Source organism: Myotis daubentonii, chromosome X, assembly GCF_963259705.1.
Source record: "Myotis daubentonii chromosome X, mMyoDau2.1, whole genome shotgun sequence".
Taxonomy (NCBI): Eukaryota; Metazoa; Chordata; class Mammalia; order Chiroptera; family Vespertilionidae; genus Myotis; species Myotis daubentonii.
In genome coordinates this window covers 104,057,074-104,075,872 of record NC_081861.1, presented here as the reverse complement: position 1 = coordinate 104,075,872, position 18,799 = coordinate 104,057,074, and the positions used below count along the sequence as shown (strand labels likewise).

The 18,799-nt window shown below is 37.9% G+C and overlaps 1 protein-coding gene across 1 annotated transcript in view; it reads left to right on the top strand.

Annotated features, from left to right (window-relative positions):
- LOC132225230 (charged multivesicular body protein 1B2) overlaps positions 1-18,028 on the top strand; it is a 54,094-nt gene extending 36,066 nt beyond the window's left edge. Inside the window, exons 6-8 of the mRNA XM_059680534.1 lie at positions 11,246-11,289; positions 14,492-14,564; positions 15,834-18,028. Of these exons, the coding sequence (XP_059536517.1) occupies positions 11,246-11,289; positions 14,492-14,564; positions 15,834-15,878 (162 nt within the window). The 3' untranslated portion in view covers positions 15,879-18,028. The remainder of the gene's footprint in view (positions 1-11,245; positions 11,290-14,491; positions 14,565-15,833) is intronic.
- Positions 18,029-18,799: the final 771 nt, after the last annotated feature.

Genomic DNA, 18,799 nt, shown 5'->3' with positions numbered 1-18,799 from the left:
TGTATAGTATCATGTCATCTGCAAATAAGGATCGTTTTACTTCTCCTTTTCCAATTTGGATGCCTTTTATTTGTTCTTCTTGTCTGATCAGTATGGCTAGCACTTCCAGTACTATTTCGAACAGGAGTGGTGAAAGTGGGCATCCTTTCTCGTTCTTATTCTTAGGGGAAATGGGTTTCATTTTTGCCCATTGAGTATGATGTTGGCTGTAGGTTTGTTATATAAGGCTTTTATTATGTTGAGGTATGATCCTTCTATTCCAACATTGCTGAGAGTTTTTATCAAGAAAGGATGTTGGATTTTGTCAGATGCTTTTCCTGCATCAATTGATATGATTATGTGATTTTTGTCTCTCAGTTTGTTGATATGATGTATCACATTAATTGATTTGTGGATATTGTACCATCCTTGCATCCCCAAAATAAATCCCACTTGGTCATGATGTATGATCTTTCTAATGTAATGCTGAATCCGATTTGCTAGAATTTTGTTGAGAATTTTAACATATGTGTTCATCAAGGTTATTGGCCTATAGTTCTCTTTTTTTGTGGTGTCTTTATCTGGATTTGGGATGAGGGTAATGGTGGCTTCATAGAAATAGCTTGGAGGTATGCCTTCCTCTTGAATTTTTTGCATTAATGTGAGGAGGATTGGTTTTAGTTCTTTGAATGGTTGGTAGAACTCCCCTGTCAAGCTTTCTGGACCAGGGCTTTTGTTTGCTGGAAGATTTTTCATCGCTGCTTCAATTTACTCGGTAGTTATCAGCCTATTCAGGTTTTTTTATTTTTCTTGATTGAGTTTTGTGAGCTTATATTTTTTAAAGAATATGTCCATTTCATCTACGTTGTCCATTTCGTTGGAATAGAGTTGTTCATAGTATTTTTTCATAATCATTTGTATTTCTGTGGGATTGGTTGTTACTTCACTTCTTTCATTTCTGATTTTGTTTATTTGGGTCCTCTCTCTTTGCTTCTTGGTGAGCCTGGCTAGAGGTTCATCAATGTTGTTTATCCTTTCAAAGAACCAGCTCTTGGTTTTGTTGATATTTGTAGTGTTTTGTTTTGTTTTTTTGGTCTCTATGTCATTTATCTCTGATCTGATCTTTATTATTTCCTTCCTTCTGCTTACGCTGGGCTTTTCTTGTTGCTCTCTTTCTAACTTTTTGAGTTGTAGGGTTAGATAATTCATTACCATTGTTTCTTGTTTTATTGAGATAGGCCTGTAGAGCTATGAACTTCCTTCTCAAGACTGCTTTCACTGTGTCCCATAGATTTTGGATTGTTGTGTTTTCATTTTCATTTGTTGCCATGATGCTTTTTATTTCTTCTTTGATTTCTTTGATAACCCAATCATTGTTTAATAGAATGCTATTTGCCCTCCAGGTGTTTGATTTTTTTTATTGTTTTTATTGTGGTTGATGTCTACTTTTATGCCATTGTGATCTGAGAAGATGCTTGATATGATTTCTGTCTTCTTGAATTTGAAGAGTCTTTGCCTGTGTCCCAATATGTGGTCTGTCTTTGAAAATGACCCATGTGCATTTGAGAAGAATGTATATTCTGTGGCTTTGGGGTGAAATGTTCTGAAGATGTCAATTAATTCCATCTGATCTAGTGAGTCATTTAGGACTGCTGTTTCTTTGTTCATTTTTTGTTTAAAGGATTTGTCCAGTGATATTAGTGGGGTATTAAAGTCCCCTACTATGATTGTATTGTGTCATTCTCTCCCTTGATATCCTCCAGAAGTTTTTTCTGTATTTGGGTGCTCCTGAATTGGGTGCATATATGTTTACCAGAGTTATAGCCTCCTGTTGTATCAGTCCCATTAGTATTATGAAGTGGCCTTCCTTATCTCTTGTTACGGCCTTCACTTTGAGGTCTAATTTGTCAGATATAAGTATTGCTACCCCAGCTCTTCTTTTTCATTTCCATTCACCTGAAAACCTTTTTCCATCCCTTCACCATCAGTCTGTGTGAGTCCTTCATTCTGAGGTGGGTTTCCTGTAGACAGCAGATATATGGGTCCTATTTTCTTACCCACTCAGGTACCCTATGTCTTTTGATTGGGGCATTTAATCCACTTACATTTAAAGTTATTATTGATAGGTACTTGTTTGTCACCATTTTTATTCTTTTATGCCTGTGTTCCTTCTTCCCTTCCTATTTCTTCTTTTTACAACAGACCCTTTAGCTTTTCTTGCATTGGTTTGGTGGTAATAAACTCCCTTGGTCCCTTTTTGTCTGTGAAGGTCCTTATTTCACTCTCAACTTTGATTGATAGCCTTGCTGTGTACAGTATTTTTGGATTCAGACCCTTCCTTTGTACAACTTTGTATATTTTATTCCATTCCCTTCTGGCCTGATGTGTTTCTGTTGAGAAATCATTCGCTAGTCTGATGGGGGATCCTCTGTAGGTAACTTTCTGACTCTCTCTGGCAACCTTTGAGATTCTTACTTTGTCGTTGGTGTTTGCCAATTTAATCATAATGTGTCTTGGTGTCGGTCTTTTGGGGTTCATCTTGTTTGGGACTCTGTGAACTTCTTGTACTTATGTGACTTTTTTCTTCCCTATATCAGGGAATTTTTTTGTCATTATTTCTTCAAACAGGTTTTCTATTCCTTGCTCAGTTTCCTCTCCTTCTGGTATCCCTGTTATGTGGATGTTGTTTAGTTTCGTGTTGTCCCAAAGTTCCCTTAGGCTCTCCTCCTCTTTTTTAAGTTTTCCATTTTTTCTAGATGCTGTTCTGCTTGGGTATTTTTTTTCCTAACTTGTCTTCTAACTCACTGATGTGGTCCTCCACTTCTTGTAATCTACTGTTGATGCTCTCTATTGAGTTCTTTATTGCAGCAATGTCATTTTCATTGCTTCTTGGTTCTTCTTCATTTCCTCTTGGTTCTTACACATATTATTGAATTTGTCTTCCATCCTTTTCAGTGACTTTATTACCATTTTTCTGAATTCTTTCTGTGATACTTTGCTTGCCTCCATTTCATTTACTTCCTTTTCTGTTGATGCCTCCTTTTCTTTCACATGTGGGCTTTTTCTTGTCTCCCCATGATCACGCCTGTCTGGATGTCTGGTTATGGAGCTCTCTCTCTCCTATGTTGACTTAAAGGCACATAATACACCACAACAATACACAGCGCACAGGTCACCAAATACAAATGAATTCACAATACTAATAACCCCAAATAAAGGTGACCACCAGAAAAAAGAGAGTTAGGGGATATAAAAGAGTATATAAATGTATCATAAATGGAAAAAAAATTAAGAATGAAAAGAAAGAAAAGAAAAAAGAAGGGGGGGACAATATATGTATATGGGGAGAAAGCTCCAATAAAAAACCAAATAATCCAAAAAATGCAAACAACAAACACCCAGAGATGAATGCAAAGTACAAATAACAACTAATCCAAAATATGTAAACTACAGACCCTCAAACAGCAAACATCCAGATGAATCTGAGGAAGCAGAGTTTGTTTCTAGAAGGTAAGGTTAAGGAATTGAATGAATGCAGAAATAGGGACAATTCACTATAGAGGAGGTAGGAAGCGTATGAACGTATAAGAAGAAAAGTTAAAAAAAAAACTAAATACAAAAAAAGACAAAATATATATATGTACACACATATACATACACACATACACACATACACATATATACACACATACATACACACATACACACATACACATATATAAAAGAAAACTAATATATATATATATATATATATATATATATATATATATATATATATATATATATACTAGTGGCCCAGTGCATGAAATTCGTGCACAGGGGTGGTGTCCCTCAGCCCTGCCCGCACCATCTCCAACCTGGAACCCCTTGGGGGATGTTCGACTGCTGATTTAGGACCATGTCCGACTGCCAGTTTAGGACCAATCCCAGAGATTGGGCCTAACCAGCAGTCAGACATCCCTCTCGCAATCCGGGACTGCTGGCTCCTAACCACTCACCTGCCTGCCAGCCTGCTCGCCCCCAACTGCCCCACCTTGCTGGCCTGATCATCCCCAACTGCACCTCCCACCAGCCTGATCACCCCCAACTGCCCCCATGCCAGCCTGATCACCCTCAACTTCCCCCCCACCAGCCTGATTGCCAACTGTTCCCCCTTGCTAGCCTGCTCGCCCCCAACTGGTCCCCCCAGCTGGCCTGATAACCCCCAACTGCCCTCCCCTAATGGCCTGATTACCCCTAACTGCCTCTGCCTCGGCCCTGCCACCGTGGCTTTGTCTGGAAGGACATCTGGAAGGTATCCCAGTATAATTAGAATATTACCCTTTTATTTGTATAGAGAGAGGCCTGGTGCACAGGTGGGGGCTGACTTGTCTGCCCTGAAGGGATCCCGGATCAGGGTGGGAGTCCCCTTGGGGGTCCGGGGCTGGCCTGGGCAATGGGCCTGGGTTAGTTTTCAGGCCTGCCATGCCCCCATCGGGGTGGGTTTCCCCACTGAAGGCCATGGCCAGCCTGAGTGAGTGGCTCAGGGCCATTTTCAGGCTGGCCACGCCCCCATCGGTGTGAGGGTCCCCGCTGGGGGGCGTAGCCATCCTGGGTGAGGGGCTGAGGGCCTTTTGCAGGCTGGCTCCGCCCCCATGGTGTGAGGGTCCCTGCGGGGGGGCGTAAGCAGCCTGGGCCAGGGGCTGAGGGCTGTTTCCAGGCTGGCCATAACCCCTAGAGGGTGGTGGTCCCTGCTGGGGGGCATGGCCATCCTGGGTGAGGGGCTGATGGCCGTTTGCAGGCTGACCATGCCCCCAGTAGGTTTAGGTTTCCTGCTGAGGGCAGGGTGGGCCTGGACGAGGGGCTGATAGCCGTTTTCAGGCTGTCCATGCCCTCATCAGGGTGAGGGTTTCTGCTTGGGGGGCGTGGCCAGCCTTGGTGAGGGGCTGAGGGCCGTTTTCAGGCTTGCCACACCTCTTCAGGGTGGGGGGCCCTGCTGGGGAATGTGGCCGGCCTGGACGAGGGGCTGATGGCCATTTGCAGGCTGGTCACACCTCCATTGTCATAAGGGTCCCTGCGGGGGGCCTGGTCAGCCTGGGCGAGGGGCTGGGGGCCGTTTGGGGGTGGTTTGTAGGCCAGCCAAGCCCCCTGCTTTGTCCAGAATGACATCTAGAAGGTCTCTGGAAGGTCTCCCGGTCTAATTAGCATATTACTCTTTTATTAGTATAGATGTGTGTATCTATCTGTGTATTCCTTTACTATTTAATCTATCTACTTCTCTATGTGTTCCTTTACTATTGGAAAAGGAGAGTAGAGAGTAGCTAGGCCTGAGTTTGCGATTTTAATTATTTAAGCTATTAGTAAAAGAAGAGAACAAGCGAGGAAAGGAATAACAGAAGCAAAAAAAACAGCAGCAACAACAAAAACAAACAACAAAAGAAAAAAACCCAAAAAACAAATACAAGCAATAAAAACCAAGCTAATCAAGAATCAAACATTAACAAGACAGAAAGAAAGAAAAACGCAAATGATTTAAAATAAAGAAAAAAGAAAACAAAACAAAAGGGAAGTAGAAGAAAATCTGGATAGTGAAGAAAGGTAAGAGAAAAGTGTGTGTGTGCTTGGAGCAGGGGATTAGATATATGAGTAAGATCAATTTTTAACAGGGAGTAAAAAGAAAGGATAGAGAAAAACTAAAGCAGGAACAGGGTAATAGAAACAGGGCAAAAGGGGAACGTGAGGAAGAGTGTTGGTATAAAGCAAAAATTGAGATAGAGTAAAATAATGCTACAGGAAAAATAAAAATAGAATATAGAACACTAATCCTAAAATAAAATAAAACGTTATTAAGAAGGTAAAATAATAGTAGTAATAATAGTTATTAAAAGAAAACAATAAAAAAGGTAAAATCAGGTGAGAAAGAAAAATAGTTTCTCAAGTAAAAAATAAAAATGTGAAGTAGTGAAGGTCGTTCACTTCCTCAACTTTTCTGTTTGGCAGGTCTGTTTCCTGTCAGGTAGACAGCCCAGTATTGGAGTTCCCTGCGCTCCACAGCGTCATATGTCACAATCCTTTTTTCAAGCAGTTGGGAGCTCTTTGTTTCTTAGTCTGCCTTTACTTGCATTCACACAAGAGTCAATTTTTGATACAACCCCTGGGTGGCAGTGTTTCTGTATTGATATCTGGTGCTAAAAGGCTCCTCCCCTACCCAGTCTTTAGATGGCTTTCCCTGCTGCACTTAATGCTGGGTTAGAGGGATGGACTGCCCTAGAGCTGTCTTTCTGTTTGTTTCTCCGCACTCTGTTCTCCAGGTTAAACAAAAACAGCTTTCCCCTGCAGTCTTAGCAATGTTTTTTAATTGGAAGATCCTGTGTACTGGGCTTAGTAACCAGAAGCAAGGATTCAAAAAAGAAAAAGAGAAAACGAAAAAAGCCACAGGATGCGCGCAGACTCGCGTCTTCCCCTGGCACTCTGCAGCTGGCGCACTGGCAGAACTCCAGACTGCCCTCCTGTGCCCGGCCCTGCCGTGGGTTAATTTCTATAGTCTCCTTCTGCCCACAGCCCTGTGGACCCCCTTCCACATTCGAGGGCTACACTGACCCCAACAGCAAGCATTTTGTGGGGCGCAATCTTCCTTTGAGACTCTGGTTCCCACTGCGTGCATTTCACGCACATTTTGCAAGTGTTTCTCCCTTCAGCCTGGACCCCAGATCTCACCTCTCCCTAGGGCCTAGGCCAGTGATGGGGAACCTTTTGAGCTCGGCGTGTTGGCATTTTGAAAAACCCTAGCTTAACTCTGGTGCCGTGTCACATATAGAAGTTTTTTGATATTTGCAACCATAGTAAAACAAAGATTTATATTTTTGATATTTATTTTATATATTTAAATGCCATTTAACAAAGAAAAATCAACCAAAAAAATGAGTTCGCGTGTCACCTCTGACACGCGTGTCATAGGTTCTCAATCACTGGTTAGGCAATAGCTAACTTTTCCATCTACGGATTTCTCACCAGCTGTGTTTAATTTGCCAATTCTGGGTGGATATTAATCGTTTTAGCTGTTCCTTCTCTCTGCTCTGTGAGAAGGCACAGGGGTCGTCTGCATACTCGTGCCACTTTGTCTCCCCTGGACAGACTTTCTAGGTGCCCGCAGTCGGAAAAAGCTGGAGTCTTGGTATTCCTGGGTTTGCAGCTGAGGTAGTTGGTCCCTGGGGGTTGTGGTTGTAGGGTCCTGGGAGGTATCTGAGGATCTCCCAGGTTGAAGTTAAGGCTGGGCTTCAGATCACTGCCACTCTCCCCTTAAAGATGGCACAGTCTCTGTGCAGAGCCGGCCACTACGGGAGAGATTTCACCAGCATTAGAGGCTGCCCAGCTAGGGGAGCCCGGTCTGGCAGTCCCCAACAATTCCTTGGAATATAGCTATCCCTCCCTCAAAAATACATACACTCCCTGCACATACACTCACTCCTTTTGTTCTCTCACTCACACACTATCTTGCAGGCTGTTGTTCTGTCAACAGCCATCTTAGAACCCAGGACACTTGGATTTCTATTCCCCATTCTACCACTAATTAACTTTGGCACCTTAAAATATTTACAACCATGGACCTCAGTGTATGTAGCTATAAAATGTAAGGCTTGGAACCAATGATATGAAAATGCCTTTTACTTCTGAAAAATCTTCAGATTTATTCACCCAACATTTGCTGAACACCTTGTGTTTAAAGTATTGTGTGAGGTGCTGAGGATAGTCAAATATATGCAAAACGTTCTAACAGAAACAGAAAGGGATCTGGTTGAACACACTTAGTTACCTACATTTTCATAACCTGCTAATGAGCAGTTCGAATTTAAATGGGCATATCCACTTTGGAAAGGCAATTTGGTAATATCTGCAGTCTGTTTTTAACATAACAGCTAGAGTAATCCTGTTAAAATTGTCAGATCATGCAACGTTTTTGCTCAAAATCTTCTAGTGGCTCCACATCTCCCTAAAAATAAAAACCAAATTCTTTACAATTGCCTGTAATATCCTATGGGATCTGCCCCTCCCTGCTTCTCTGACCGTATCTGCTGTTACTGCTTAGTACTCTATCAGGCACTTGACCTCCTTGTTAATTCTCAAACACACCAAGTACATTTCTTTCTCAAAGCTGTTCCTCTTTCAGTTTCCTTTGCCTGAATGTTCTCCTCCATCTAGCAGATATCCTCATTGCCAACTCCCCACCTTCTTCAGTTCTTTGTCATTTTCTAAACGAGGTCTTCCTAACCATCCAACTTAAAAGTACATCAAGAGCATACCCACCATTCCCTATACGCCCCACATCCCTGCTTTATTTTTCTTCATAGTACTTATCACCTAATATACCATACAATTTTTAAAACTTCTTATTTGCTCCCCTTCATGTGCACACTCTAGAACAGTGATTCTCAACCTTCTGGCCCTTTAAATACAGTTCCTCATGTTGTGACCCAACCATAAAATTATTTTCGTTGCTACTTCATAACTGTAATGTTGCTACTGTTATGAATCGTAATGTAAATATCTGATATGCAGGATGGTCTTAGGCGACCACTGTGAAAGGGTCGTTTGACCGCCAAAGGGGTCGAGACCCACAGGTTGAGAACCACTGCTCTAGAATGTAAGCTTAAAGAAGGCAAGGATAGCCCTGGCCAGGTAGCTCAGTTCGTTAGAGCATTGTTCCTATGCACCAAGATTGTGGGTTCAATCTCTGGTCAGGGCTCATAAAAGAATCAACCAATGAATGCATAAATAAGTGGAACAACAAATTGGTATTTCTCTCTCTCTCCCACCCTTTTCCCCTATTCTTCTCTTCCCCCTTCTTCTCTCTCTAAAAATCAATTTTAAAAAAGGCAGGAATTTTTATCATTTTTGTTCATTGACACATTCCTAGCACTTAAAGTGATATCTGGCATAAAATAGTTCTCAATATTTGTTGAAGTAATCAAAGTATATGAAAATACATGTAACTTATAAGCTAGTACTTTTACTTCCAAATATATACACAAAGAAACCCGTGTGTATGTACAAAGATATTTATACATGAGAATGTTCATGGCACCATTATCTATAACTGGGACAAATTGGGGGGGGGGGATCTAAATGTCCAGCAATTAATGGATAAATGAAACAGAATGTATTTCTATACTGTAGTATCACACATGAGTGACCGTGAATGAACTAGATCTCAACAGAATTAGATCTTACAAGTTTGAATAAGAAAAGTAAGTTGCAGAATAGTACGTATAGTATAATACTATTAAGTAAATTTTAAAAACACAAATAATGCTATGTTAGATATAAAGTAAAAACAACAAAATGTAAGTGCACATAATATTCAATCTATTGTTTCTGAACTTTTCCTGCATTTTAGGATACCCCAATAAATTCAATAAAAAGGAAAAAATAAATAAAAATTAATAAGTGAATGAAAGAGAACAAGAGAAACTAAAGCCCAACAGCAAGATTAGTGAGTTGCTTAAAATCATACACCTTGTTAATGATAGTGCTGGAACTATATCTTAGAACTCCCACCAGTAAGTCCAAAATATTTTTTAACAACTAAGTAAAAAACAAGAGTTGTTTTGATTAATGATACTCTATTTCCTGAGAACTCCTGTACTGTAGTAAATATCTCACTATACTTATATTTTATTCATCTGTAAATATTTTTAAAGAGTAATCCTTAATATAAAAGTTGTGTCAACTAGCAGAAAGAACAATTATAATTAATATAAAATTCAAATCTATTACACTTCAAATATAAGCAAAGTGGGTTAGAAAAGAGCTTTATAGCCCAGTTGGCGTGGCTAAATGGTTGAGCATTGACCTATGAACCAGGAGGTCATGGTTTGATTCCCAGTCATGGCACATGCCCCGGGTTGCAGACTCCATCCCCAGTCTGGGGCATGCAAGAGGCAGTTGATCAATGATTCTCTTTCATCATTGATGTTTCTATCTCTCTCTCCCTCTTCCTCCTTCTCTGAAATCAATAAAATATTTTCTAAAAGAAATTAAAGAGCTTTATATATTGGTTCACTTTCTTAAAGAGAGCTACATTACCCAGGTTTCAAATTATATGTGAATATCACTACATAAATGCCGGAAGCCGGTCCATTCTTGCTGCTTGACACAGTCGCTGCAGGGAAGAAACATCTGCACAGCATATGTTTCAAGGGACCTGGCTTATATGGCATTACTGTTCTTAATATGTTTGCTCCCCTTCTTAGAGCTATGTGTTTTAACCAAGGTCACCTCCCTGAGAAAGGTTGTTTCCCCAGGTGAAGATTTTTCCCTGGAGTTAGGGAGGGAATAAAACCCCTTAACTAAGTGCCAGGTGGGTAATTAATCACTTTAACTATGAACATTCACGCTTAAGCTACATAATCTTTATTTAGGATAATCTCCTTCAGTTACTTCCTTGTAGCTTAATAGAACAATAGAGTAACCTTGGAATGGAGATAAGAAACGCCGTTACCTTTGGAATAGAATTGATAGGATTAAAATCAACTGGTATAAATTTAGATGTAACAAGACAATAAACACAGAACCTGGCTGAAGAACCTAGCTACAGAACCTGGCTGGAGAACCTGGCTATGATGATCAACTGAATGCTGTCTCTGTGCCTTTCCTTCTTCTTCGCCAACTCCGTCCACACCTATGGGAACCCCTGGACCTGCTGGGGCTGGACCCCAGCACATAAATGCCTGGGAACTCAATTTTTTTTCCCATCACCGTTTATCCCCTCTATGCCCTCTTCCACTTCCACACACCCTCCTCCCCGCCACAGTCACCACACTATTGTTCATGCCCATGAGTTCTCTCTTATTTTTTTCTTTTTTGCTCAAACCCTCCATCCTTTACAACATTCTACCTCTCACCCCCAACTAGAGTTGTCTGCCTGCTCTCTCTGAGTCTGTCTCTATTTTGCTTTGTAGTTCAGTTTGTTCATTAAATTCCACATATGAGTGAAATCATATGGTACTTGTCATTCTCTGACTGGCTTATTTCACTTAGCATAATCTTCTCTAGTGCCATCCATGCTGATATTTTTAATATAACCTCATAGTTTAAGGCTTTATTATTTAACATTATTCTGAAATAAATCTTTTTGAAATCAGCTCCCTCTGGTGATAAAAAATATTTTTAAATAAGTTTTTATTTTAAAAATTGCAGACCAGTTTCCCCTTTTTAAGCAAAATCAAAAACAGAAACCACCCCGAAAGCAATTGTCATTAAAATGCAAATTCTCATATTCTTATTCTAGAGCCAAGTGGATATGCTGCTTCAAGAAATGGCAGATGAAGCTGGGTAAGAAATTATTCAGGGGATTTAGTTATTCTTGATTTAATATGTCAGTCCTAAAATTATGTAGTGTGGATAAAAATATTTGTCATTGCCACCAATGGTAGAGTTAGGGTTTTGACCCTAGAAGTTAGTGTTGGAAGGGCCTTTGAAATATCCATCTCTTGGCCATGCTCATAAGAATGTGACTTTGTTCAGATCATTCTAGTATTTTCATAAAATCTCTAGCAATGCATTCATTTATTTTGTAATAAGAAATGGAGGAAGGTAATCGAGAGAGGCAGGAGTGTTCAAACATTTTCTCAATACCTTCTGTATGTATCAGATATAGCAAATATTTGGATTCTTTTTACAAAAATTGTCTTTCAAAAACAGTTCTTTGTTAAGCCCAGTTTGAGTCCTGCAGACTGAGCGAGACGTGCAAAATGTCCAAAGGTTTTAAAAGATGGCAGCACCTGAAGATATTTTTTCCCTTGATTTTTAGAGAGAGTGGAAGGGAGGGGGAGAGACAGAGAGAGAAATATCCTTGTGAAAGAGACACATTGATTGGTTGCCTTCCGTATACACCCAGACTGGGGCCAAGGATTGAGTCTGCTATGGAGGTACGTCACCTTGACTGAAATAGAACCTGCAACCCTTCAGTCTGTGTGCTAGCACTCTAACCACTGAGCCAGTCCTGCTAGGGTGATCATATATATATTTTTAAATAAGTAATTGACACCCTGTGTCATACTGTTATTAGAAATAGGATATTTATTAATAGACTGTTTATTTCAGGACCTTTATGTTTGAGGAGAATGACTTGCCCATGATAATGTCTGTGCTATAGAAGTCATGTTATATCAGTATTCTCTAGTATATAACAGTCAAACCTCAGTTCTCAAACATCTTCCATCTCAAACAGTTTGGTTCTTGACCAAGTTGTTCATGAAAAAAATGTCTTGTTTGTCGTACAAAATTTCAAAAGTTCGGCTCTCGACCTGACAGCCCTTTCATGCAGATACCTGTATGATCAGTCATGTGTCTCTCGGGCAACAAACAAAGGAGAGAATGTGCAAGTATGAGTCAGTTTACTGCTAAACCTTGCATTGTTAAGATTTCAGGAAATTGTGCTGTGAATATTTTCTTTTTTTGTCTTTGCTTTTGTTACTGCTTATTGTTAAATGTGTACAGTAAGTCCTCATGGGTCCTAAGAAGGTTAGTGATAGCAGCAAAGTGAAAAGGAAAGTTGTGAAAATAATGTTAGAGCTTAAAAAAGAAAACTAATGGCATAGTATGATAGAGTATCTGATCTGGCTACCAAGTATGGCATTGTGAAATCGATAATTAGCACAGTTTTAAAACAAAGCAGCCATCAAGAGTGCTGATGTCGTTATGGGTGTGGAAGTACTCACAAAAAAACGATCACAGGCAATTGAGAACAGTTAAAACGGGGAATCATTTGGGGGTCTGGAACAGATGAATTCAACTTACGTTATTTCTAATGGGGAAAAATGATTCCGTTTTTGAACAAATCACTTCTCAAACAGACTTCTAGAATAAATGAAGTTCAAGAACCAAGGTTCCACTGTATTTAGTTCAAGAGACGATTGTAGGTAAAGAATAATTTTTTTCCCAATAATAAAGATGAAAACTGGGTGATACTGAAGTTTTATACTTTATCCTCAAAGGTAGAATAATAAATTAAAATAGGATTTATGTACTCTATCCTTTTCTCCTGGAAAGGGAAGAATTGAAGACACCTAGAAAATAGAGTTGATGAATATTATTTTAATGTGTAAGCTAATACTTGATTAGAATGAACAGTTAAGTTTATCAGCTCTTTAAATAACTAATATGTCAATAGTGAATTAAAACCCAGGTTAATAAATCAGATTTGTCATATTTGAGAATAGGACTGGCAAGTAGGTTGTACATTGTTTTGCTTTGTTTCCTGATGTAGGTGATTTTTGTTAAGTAGTTAAGAGACCAAAGCATTGTGTATCAGAAGACTCCATCTTAGTAACATGAAGCTAAGGACTTATTTCTGTTCTTACTAAAAACCAAATAAGAAGATTGGGCTTGAAAGTACAGCAACTGTCTTATAAAATGAATATTGCTACATTACAGCCTTGCTGACCCTTAGTGGAAATCAAGTTTATTAGATAACTTTTTGAGAAGATTTAGAACAGGATTTCTCAACCTTGACACTGTTGACATTTTGGGATACATAATCCTTGGGGCTATCCAATGCATTGTAGTATGTTCAGAAACATCTCTGGCCTCTACCCATAAGATAACATCCCTACCCCATTGTGACAATAAAAAATGCATCCAGGCATTGTCAGATGTTTCTGGGGACAGGTGGGTGGAGGGAAGGTTGAGGGCCAAAATCAAGAGAAATTACTTATGTCAATAATGGATGGTGACTGGAGCAGTAGAAATAGATGGAATCACTGATGTAGAAATACTGATGCCCATCTTTAAAGATACTTAAGTATCCGAATTCTGTTTGTTTGTGGTTCCCTCAACAAAATTTTAGTATAGCATATCTTTACCTTTTAAGTAACAATCTGTCTATAGACTCTCCTAATGACTTTTAAAGTTACTGAGTTCTCTGTAGTGTTTTGAAACTGAAGTTGGCATACACTGGTATAGATACAAGCAGAAAGGCTAGCTTATACCTTACAGGAGTAGGTACAATGTAGATTAACATCACAGGCCTTGGAGGCAGAAAATCCTGGGTTCAGATCCTATTAGTAGGGTGGATCTTGGGCAAGTGAACTTAATTTTTTTAAAACTTCAGTTGTATGAGATGGATGCAAGTAATGATTCCTGCCAAGGGTAGCTCAGGAGCTAGAATACTGAACTTGAAGTTAACTCAAATGTTAGATATGGATCTTGAGGCTACATTTATCTAACCTGTTTTATCTGTTTTGGCATATTAAATTTCTTTTATAATAGGAGTCATATGGTAACCTCAGTAAATTGAACACATTGTATGATTTTTATTTTGGTCTTTTGTTCAGATGACTAATCATTTTCCTGCCTTTTTATTAGCTTTTCTATTTACATGCATAGAATTTAACCAGTATTATCTTATTTAAATCAAAGTAAAATGCTAGGTGGAATATTCAAATTTGCAATAATTCTGTTTTATTTTATAATTATATAAGGAGTAAAATGCCTATATTAACATCTATTTATGCTAATTATTTTAAAATTGTAGCCTTGATCTCAATATGGAACTACCACAGGGTCAGACAGGATCTGTTGGCACCAGTGTTGCTTCCATGGAACAGGTAGGAGTTGTGTTTTGTCTTGATTTAGTATGAACTTGATGTGTGAATTAAATAGATATTGTATATATCTTTATATATAAGTAATATATATATTTTTTGCATTTTAATTTTGAATATTATTTCTTTTTTATTTCTTATATTATTTTTTATTGCTTAAAATATTACAAAGGGTATTACATATGTGTCCTTTCCCCCCCCCCCCGCCCTTGACAGTCCCCTGACCTCCCCTACCCCCCCCAGTGTTTTATGTCCATTGGTTATGCTTATATGCATGCATACAAGTCCTTCGGTTGATCTCTTACCCACCTCCCTCCTGCCCCCCAACCCTCCCCGGCCTTCCCGCTGCAGTTTGACAATCTGTTTGAGGCAGCTCTGCCTCCATATCTATTATTGTAAATAAGTTTATAATGGTCTCTATTATCCATGAATGAGTGAGATCATGTGGTATTTTTCCTTCATTGACTGGCTTATTTCACTTAGCATAATGCTCTCCAGTTCCATCCATGCTGTTGCAAATGGTAAGAGTTCCTTCCTTTTTACAGCAGCATAGTATTCCATCGTGTAGATGTGCCACAGTTTTCTAATCCATTCATCTACTGATGGGCACTTAGGCTGTTTCCAGATCTTAGCTATGGGGAATTGTGCTGCTATGAACATAGGGGTGCATATATCCTTTCTGATTGGTGTTTCTGGTTTCTTGGGATATATTCCTAGAAGTGGGATCACAGGGTCAAATGGGAGTTCCATTTTTAGTTTTTTGAGGAAACTCCATACTGTCTTCCATAGTGGCTGCACCAGTCTGCATTCCCACCAGCAGTGCACGAGTGTTCCTTTTTCTCCATATCCTCTCCAGCACTTGTCGTTTGTTGATTTGTTGATGATAGCCAGTCTGACAGGTGTGAGATGGTACCTCATTGTTGTTTTGATTTGCATCTCTTGGATGATTAGTGACTTTATAAAGAGTGCTTTCTACTATAATATGACATCATCATAAATTAGCAAACTGTGTTTAGCCTTTACTCCTCAATGATGGACATTTTCTCTTTGCATGCACATTTCATTTAAAGATTGAATTTGCTTCCCTTCATAGCTTCTGTTTTATTTAGTTCTCCATTTATTCTGAAATGTTTTTAAAATTATATTCTCAATGTTATTTTTGTGTGAATTTTTAGACAATATTTTAATCTTATTTAAAATATAAGCTATTTAAAATATTCGTGATTTATATTTGTAGCAGCCTTCTAACTTTTAAATTTTAACTTTCTTCAGGATGAACTATCACAGAGACTTGCCCGTCTACGTGATCAAGTGTAATTTAAAGAACTGGTGCTTTTGTTTACTTCACCTGCTTCTGAAAAATTTCATGTGTATATATAGATAAGTTGCACTCCAGTGACACTAAGAACACCATATGTTACAGACTGCTTAAATGCTATTTATTTATAATGCTTTCTTTTGCCATGTTGTACTTTCTAATACTTTAAGAAATTCCAGAGAGTTTCCACCTTGACATATTTTATAGTTTTGTATATTATATTGTAAAATGTGAGGGACATTTTTTTAGATGACTTTGACCAAGCTGGCATTAATTTGTTGTATATGAAACATCCTTTTTAAAAATTGCATCAAAAATCTGGTAACAAAGTACTACAGAAGAAAGTATAGAATAAAGATTTTGGTTTCTTTTAATTCAAAGTTGTTTTAAATCTCTGCATTCACATGTGATGCATAATAGTAAAAGCAGGGAAACCAAGTTTACTTAACATGCTTACAAGCGAAAAATACCTTATTTAGTGTCATATGATGGGAAATGCTATTTTTTTAAGAAATCATTTTTTATTTTTGGAGAGAGAGGAATGGAGAGGGAGAGAGGAGAAACATCAATATGAGAGTGGAACGTCCATTGGTAGCCTCCTGCATGCGCCCTGACCAGGAGTCGGTTCAACAGCCTTTTGGTGTATGGAAAGATGCCCAACAGAGCCACGCTGGCCAGGGAGACAAAGCTATTTTTTTTGTTTTATATTTTGTGTTTATTTTTGCTGTTCAAGCACAGATGCAATTGACTTTTATTCTGTCTTAATCAGCTTTTAAATTTAGATTATTACTGGATTTTTAAACCAGTAATTTGATGACTATTATTCCGAATTCCTGAAATTTAAAAAAAAATTCATGGATAATTTTCCAATATAACTAGAAAAAATATACACCGTTAAATTAAAGAAATTAAAGTTTGCTCAGTTTTTAAATTTTTTCTTTGCTAAATCACTATTGTTAAGTATGAAATTAAACCTTTCATACTTTCAAATGAAATTGAAACACATTTTAAATGATTCTCCTTATTTCTACTCTACCCTTGATAACACTGTATTTTGAAAGATTAATTTACATGGCCTTAATATAATTTATATTTTTCATATGATTGTTTATTGCTTTTTGAGAATCTTAGCCTAGATTTTAAAAGCAACAACAAAAAGTAACAGAGGAAACAAAATGGAATCAATTCAAGTTACAACTACCATAAGCCCTGGTTAAATGTATTTGTCCTTTTAAGAAAAAAACTCTTTAATAACTGGAAGAAATGAAATAGAACTAAATGTTGGAATAAAATGTTTTGCCTAGCCATTCGAATAACTTCCAGAGCAATGGAAGTTGGGTGTACAATGTAGGGGGTTGGAACGCGGAAAAGTCCTAAGGTCAAAAAAAGACTAAACTCTGGAAGGCCAGATCCTTGGGGGAAAGCATTTGATGGCCAATTGTACAACTTTCCATCTCTCCAGTAATAGTTCTGTTTTACCCAACTAAAATGAACAAATGCTTGCAATTTTCTTCTATAACAGTCACAGATGTGGAGAAGTGACAAAGTTATATTTTAGCTGGCATACTACTAATCTATGTTAAGTAGGTAAAGTGTTTTTCATTACTTACTGCATGATTGATTCATGAAAGAATTTTAATATTTCATTAAGTTTTGTTGAAGAGCAGATCCATTGTTAAGTCATGAAGGCATTCAAAGTGCAATTATGGAGACATTTTTGCTAAGTATTCACAATTCATACATGTTTCCTATTGTAAATGAGAGTGTATAAATGATGATTATTTTCACTGGGTAATGAAATTAGAAATTACTCTTTTGTTAAATTTCAGTTAAACCTACTTAACTTTCTTGGTACTTGACTAAATGGTATGACCTCAGTGCAGTAATCTTCTATTTTGTTTGTAATTGATGCTTTGTCCTTTTTACTGAAAGTGTGAGTTTGTTCATATTGGAACATCCTGGGGAGGTATAGAAGAGATTATTACAGACTAAAATATCTATGAAATAGTTATCTCATTTTCCATTGGTGGGAATTGTAGCTTTTGTTCTTTTAAATTAAATAAAAAGTGTTAATTGTGAATATGGCTTACTTAAATCTAGAAAAATATATGGTTCTGATCTAAAAGTAAATGTTCATAGTTTTGCTTAATAGCCATATCAGATTTTTTAAAAATATTGTTCTTTGATAGACACCAGGTTTTACTTTTGGATTTATTGATTACCTTATAAATATAGCAGAATTTTACTTTTTGCAATTTGTTCTTAGAGAAAGAGTCACACAACCTGTAAATTCTTACCTTGTTAGTATAAATTACATTTCTAGTTTGATAAGTGATTTGATAATTGAAAAGTAACACAAGCCAGATTATACTGTTTTGAAAAGTGGATATCATAGCACCTTTCATTTACCTTCAGTTTTAGTTCCTTATCAATCTAATTTTCTCCTGATTTTTTCTAAGTATTTGACTATATCATTTGATAGAATATATAAGGTTAAATGCTCAGAAACATTTTACTGCACTTTCATCCTACAGACAATGTGGATATTATTTTACCATCATTATTCTGAACTCTGTTACAGATAAATTTCTTATCGCTGCTTCATTTATCTCTTCTTCTGAAGAATTCTCTAGTTTTTTCATTTGGGGGTTTCTTTGTCTCCTCATTTTGGCTATCTGTTTGGGTTTGTGACTATGTATTAAGTAGATCCTCTATACCAGCGGTTCTCAACCTGTGGGTCGAGACCCCTTTGGTGATCAAAGGACCCTTTCACAGGGGTCGCCTAAGACCATCCTGCATATCAGATATTTACATTATGATTCATAACAGTAGCAACATAATAGTTATGAAGTAGCAACGAAAATAATTTTATGGTTGGGTCACAACATGAGGAACTGTATTTAAAGGGCCAGAAGGTTGA